Source organism: Montipora foliosa, chromosome 13 (genome assembly GCF_036669935.1).
Source record: "Montipora foliosa isolate CH-2021 chromosome 13, ASM3666993v2, whole genome shotgun sequence".
NCBI lineage: Eukaryota > Metazoa > Cnidaria > Anthozoa > Scleractinia > Acroporidae > Montipora > Montipora foliosa.
The window spans coordinates 43,815,328-43,820,327 of NC_090881.1; the positions used below are offsets into that span (position 1 = coordinate 43,815,328).

Consider the following 5,000-nt stretch of genomic DNA (forward strand, 5'->3'; position numbering starts at 1 on the left):
TTCCCAAGCCTTTAGGTGAGGCAAATTATTTGATTTTGGACAAAACGCAAGTGAAATTATTCCCTAATTTCAAGAGTACCCCATTTGATTAGCTATTAATATCAGGGGTGACAAATTGTGTCCATAAGACGCCATTTTGGCACTGTAAGAAAGTTGCCATGGCAACATTGTTATTTCACATGTGAGATTTTCAATGAACGCTGAAATTTCGCGCCAAAATTAAGGAGTAATTTGTCACCCATGTTATTATTTCTCATAACAGACTTACTTGAACATGTCCAGTTTTCTGAATTAAGACCTTAAATACCCAAGCTTGCTTCCGATTCTTTGCCTAGTGGCACAGTGGATGAGACAACAGTGATCTAATCTAAAAGTCATGATTTCTCTCCCTACCTTGGTTAGGGATTTTTGTTTTATTTTTGCGGGTCTTGGCCTTACCTGGGCTCATCATTTGGTGGATATTCTGGGATTCCTTGGCTCTACAAATTACCGTTGATAAGCCGTTCTAACCGGAAATTGTTGGTTTTTACTTCTACCTTATTTTTTCTTGTGCTTGCTATATTTGTAACGCTAATTCTCCTTTTTTTCGCGGACAGCTTCCATACCTCCCTGTAATTGGTCCATGGCGGCTTTTTCAATGGCTGAAGAAACACTCCAAACTCATGGGAAAAGACCTACCTATTAGGTAAACTTGTTACGGTGAAGTATGTTCAAGTTATCATTTTATTACGTTGCATAAAGCGGTTTTCAAGTGAGTGTCGAAAGTAATTTACGAATTGCTTTGGTTTATGATTCCTTCACTCAGTGACTGGTTCAAAGATCTCGCGTCATTTTTCAACCAATCAGAAGTGAAACCAAAACCAATCGTGGCTCGCGCGTGCAGATTTTTCCTCGCTGTCGGCTGCTGTAATTGCTTCTAGTTTTGATTGGTTTACCGGATTGTCTCCGTCTTTTTTGATTGGCCAAAAGTAATTACTTTGGTTTTGGTTTTACGACACTCGATTGAAACTTGCTCTACTTTCCCCTGTTTTTTTGCCTTTCATAAACATGTGGATGCTGAAGTTCAAATTCCTATCAATGGTTTTTTTTTTTTTGTTTAATATATGAAATTTTCGTGTTATTGATCTACTGGGCCCGGTTGTTCGAAAGCTGATTAACTTAATCCAGGATTAGCGTAAGCGTTTGTTTCATGTTTTTAACTTTTTGGTGAAAGTTTCTTCTGCGTATTTTTGTTTTTCAAGATTGACTTCTCCTAATGTAAAGTTTTGCCGAATATCAGCATTGAACAGCATTTGTGAGTAGAGAAATAAAGTCCTTGGTTAATTTTAAATCTAGGATTAGCGTTTATCGGCTTTTGAACAACCGGGCCCTGGTACTTCAACGCGTTGTCAAGATAACAAAAAGCAAAATTGTTGTGGCGTTTGAAGACTTAAAACTTCTTCGTCCTCGCGATACAGTGAGAATTGTGACGCCCAAAGAAGGCCAGAAAGTTTCGGAACTTTAATTCAACGAACGGGCCCCTGGTCACTTGTGAGTTAGAGTTTAAATCAAGAGAAAATGAGGGGACAGAGAGGGAGGCTCAAGGCGTTGGCCGGGATATGTTATGTCCACGAAAGTTATTTTTAGACGAGCGGAAGTCTTTGTTCTAGCGGAAGTCTGTCTTCTGAGATGTCCGCATGCAGTCTTGCCTCGCTCTCAGGTTCTTAGTGAAAAGAGAAAATGATGGTGCACGTGGAAGGCTGATGAATATATATTTTCTTTCAAACATCGGACCGAGGTTGGCCTGCATGCGGACGTCGCGGAAGACTTCCACTCGTCTAAAAATAACTTTCGTGGACATGACATATCCCAAGGGCTGGACCGGGAGCCTCCTTCTCTGTCCCCTCATTTTCTCTTGTTTAAATATAACCCGTAAGACTGCCTCGTTCTGATTTAGTGTAGCAGAATGGGATATTGGGCCACGTTCAGTGTTGTGATTGGCTGATATCGCTCCACCATGTCGTTTTTTTTTTGTCTTGAACGGTTCGCTGCCTGTCGTGGCAAATGTGATTGAGGACAATGAAAAACGAAGTCGTTCATTGAAATTTTAATTTCAACATCCGGAAAGAAATGATATCAAACGCCCAGGTATGCGTATATAGCAAAACGAAATTGTGTCTGTAACTACAGCTTTCTTTATCCTTTCCTTGATTTAAAACTCATCCAGAAGGAGACGTTTTCTGGTGTTGGAAGAAATGTGACCATGTTTTCATGAAAATCTGCTTGCATACCTCTGTAGTGAGAAGAAGTGAGTTATTGTACTTTTATTATTACTTTCGTTTTAACCAGATTTCTGCCGTTTGGAGAAGTAAAGAGCAACGTGGCAAAAGACGAAATCGAGAAGATTCTTGAAGCGTTGGATCTTAACAGCGTAAGTAGATGCAGCACGCGCCCGCGGGTGGCTCCGCGAGCAAAACTCCACTCTAAACTTTTCACTTTTTGTCACGAACCGTTATTCCTAGCCTTAACGTATTTGTAACTTCGTTTTAGCTCGAAGTTGTGTCTGTTCTTCACACTCGGGACAGTAACGGGATCGTGTTGAATCACTCGTCTGGGTGGAAGCTGGTGTATTCTGGTGACTGTGTGCCTTCTTATAATCTCATCAGAAAAGGTAATGAAAGAAATTAAGAAATGTTGGTTTATTTAGAGCGGTTTTTAGTTGAGTGTCGAAAGTAATTAGCGAATTGCTTTGGTTTGCATTAGTTCACTGGGTGATTGGTTAAAAGTTTTCGCGCCACTTTTTCAACCAATAAGAAGTGAAACCAAAGCCAATCGTGGCTCGCGCGTGCACATTTTCCGGCGCTTTGTGTCGACTGCGTGTAATTACTTCATGTTTTGATTGGTTTACTGGATTGTCTCCGTCCTTTTTGATTGGCCAAAGTAATTACTTTGGTTTTTTTACGACACTCGATGGAAACTCGCTCTAGATCTCGCTGAATTAGAACCATGTTTTGTTTGCAATTTAGGTAAGAACGCAACGCTGTTGATTCATGAAGCAACCTATTATGAGATTCCTAAAGATGAACCAATAAGAGGCAGGCACTGGTAAATATTTTCATTATGTGTACTTGTTTAAACTCTTTTCACGCTCAAAATGATAAAGCAGCGAGGCCCCTGTTGGACTGCTTTTTGTGCTCCTGGCTTCAGTTGTTCAAAAGGTGGATAACGCTATCTACCGGATAAATCACTATCCAGCGGATAAATACTAGCGAAACCAATTGAGTTATCCAGTGGATAGTGATTTATTCAGTGAATAGCGCTATCCACCCTTCGAACAACTGGGGCCAGCAGAAGATCTACCACCTCGGGGTCCACGTCTTTTTACTTCCTTCTTCGAGAAGTATGTGGCTTTTAATTACGACGCGTTATTCGGAACAAGTACAGTGGGACTTTTTTTTAGCCGTTTTTCACCCTATGGTCTTTGACACAACTGTTCGCACTTGTTGTAGCGCAGTTCTTCAATGGTGATTTTCCATGAGTCAAACGAAACATTAACGTCTAGGTACAGCGTTGACGGGGGGAAGGGAAATGAGGGTACGTGTTTTCCAGCTGGAACATGAATCGTCTACCGATCACAACGATTTATTATCGGCACTGTCAAGAGAAAATGAGGGGACAGAGAGGAAGGCTCCCGGTCCAGCCCTTGGGATATGTTATGTCCACGAAAGTTATTTTTAGACGAGCGGAAGTCTTTGTTCTAGCGGAAGTCTGTCTTCCGAGACGTCCGCATGCAGGCCAACCTCGGTCTGATGTTTGAATGAATATAAATATTCATCAGCCTTCCTCGTGCGCCGCCATTTTCTCTTTTCACTAAGAACCTGAGAGCGAGGCAAGACTGCGCGCGGACGTCTCGAAAGACAGACTTCCGCTCGTCTAAAAATAACTTTGTTGGACATGACATATCCCGGCCAACGCCTTATTTTTTCTTGGCACTGTAGGTCAACCTTCCGCATCCGCGCGGTAGTCAACGGTGCTCAGTCAATCGAGGAGTGCGTCATTAGTTCTTCACCAAACGAATTTTTAAGTTGAAGTGACAATAGAAACAGCTTTTGCAGCAGAGGCCATAAGTTGGTAGAACTATTTTCAGTCTTTGTTTCTTTGTCGTAGCACACTGGCCGAGGCGATCAAAGTGAGTCGGGATATGGATGCGAGCTACACTATCCTGACACATTTCTCAAAACGCTGGAAAAATTACTGGCCTCGAGAGACGGGCAATCTCAGATTGGGACCAGGAATCAGCACAGCTTTCGACTTCATGACGGTACGAACTCCAACGTTTTTAATGCCTCTTAAAACATTTTTTGCACTTTCTTTCCCGATTCCTTCCATTTTGAAAACTAAACTAAATGTAGTGGTTAGCAAAAGAGAAAACTTGAACCCCTTCCCTTGCCAATCGCAAATAAAGATTAAATATTCTGTTACGCTGTTCACGCGGTTAAGACACGCGGTTAGTTCCAGACAATCGGGGATTTTCGTTTTCCGACCGTCCCAAATTTTGCCGACCTATGAACTGGAAATCGAAGACATCCTGATCGCCCGGGGATGATTGCGTAACACATCGACAAAGTCGGAAGTGATTCTGTTTTAGAGATGCACTTAATTTTTAATTTAAAGACCCTATTGCCCAATGGAATGAATTTGGACGTTACTTTTTAAGTAACACGCTTGTAATGGACTAGCACACACGGCTTTTATGTCAACGTGTTCGTGCGTGCGTATTAGTTTGTATACTCTATTTCCAAATCATTTTCCGTTTAACACCTTGATGAAGGCAGTTTTGCCGAAACTTCGGTCTTAAATTTTCAATGTACAGCGTTTTAAAATTTATTATTTGTTACCATCAACAACGCTGCTCAAGAGTTTTTCTTTTTTAGTAGTGATTCAGTTTTCCCGACACATTCCAAACCTCTGCTATGGTCTATAGTAATGATTAGCTCAATTTGGAAGAGTTTCCTTATCTC

General features: G+C 41.4%; 1 protein-coding gene across 5 annotated transcripts in view; it reads left to right on the forward strand.

The window, feature by feature from the left end:
• LOC137983362 (zinc phosphodiesterase ELAC protein 2-like) overlaps positions 1-5,000 on the forward strand; it is an 18,111-nt gene that overhangs the window by 9,267 nt on the left and 3,844 nt on the right. For all 5 annotated transcript variants that reach the window (XM_068830571.1, XM_068830574.1, XM_068830572.1 and 2 more), the window contains 5 exons: positions 597-685; positions 2,329-2,410; positions 2,530-2,650; positions 3,006-3,084; positions 4,147-4,300. In XM_068830571.1, coding sequence (XP_068686672.1) covers positions 597-685; positions 2,329-2,410; positions 2,530-2,650; positions 3,006-3,084; positions 4,147-4,300 — 525 coding nt within the window. The remainder of the gene's footprint in view (positions 1-596; positions 686-2,328; positions 2,411-2,529; positions 2,651-3,005; positions 3,085-4,146; positions 4,301-5,000) is intronic.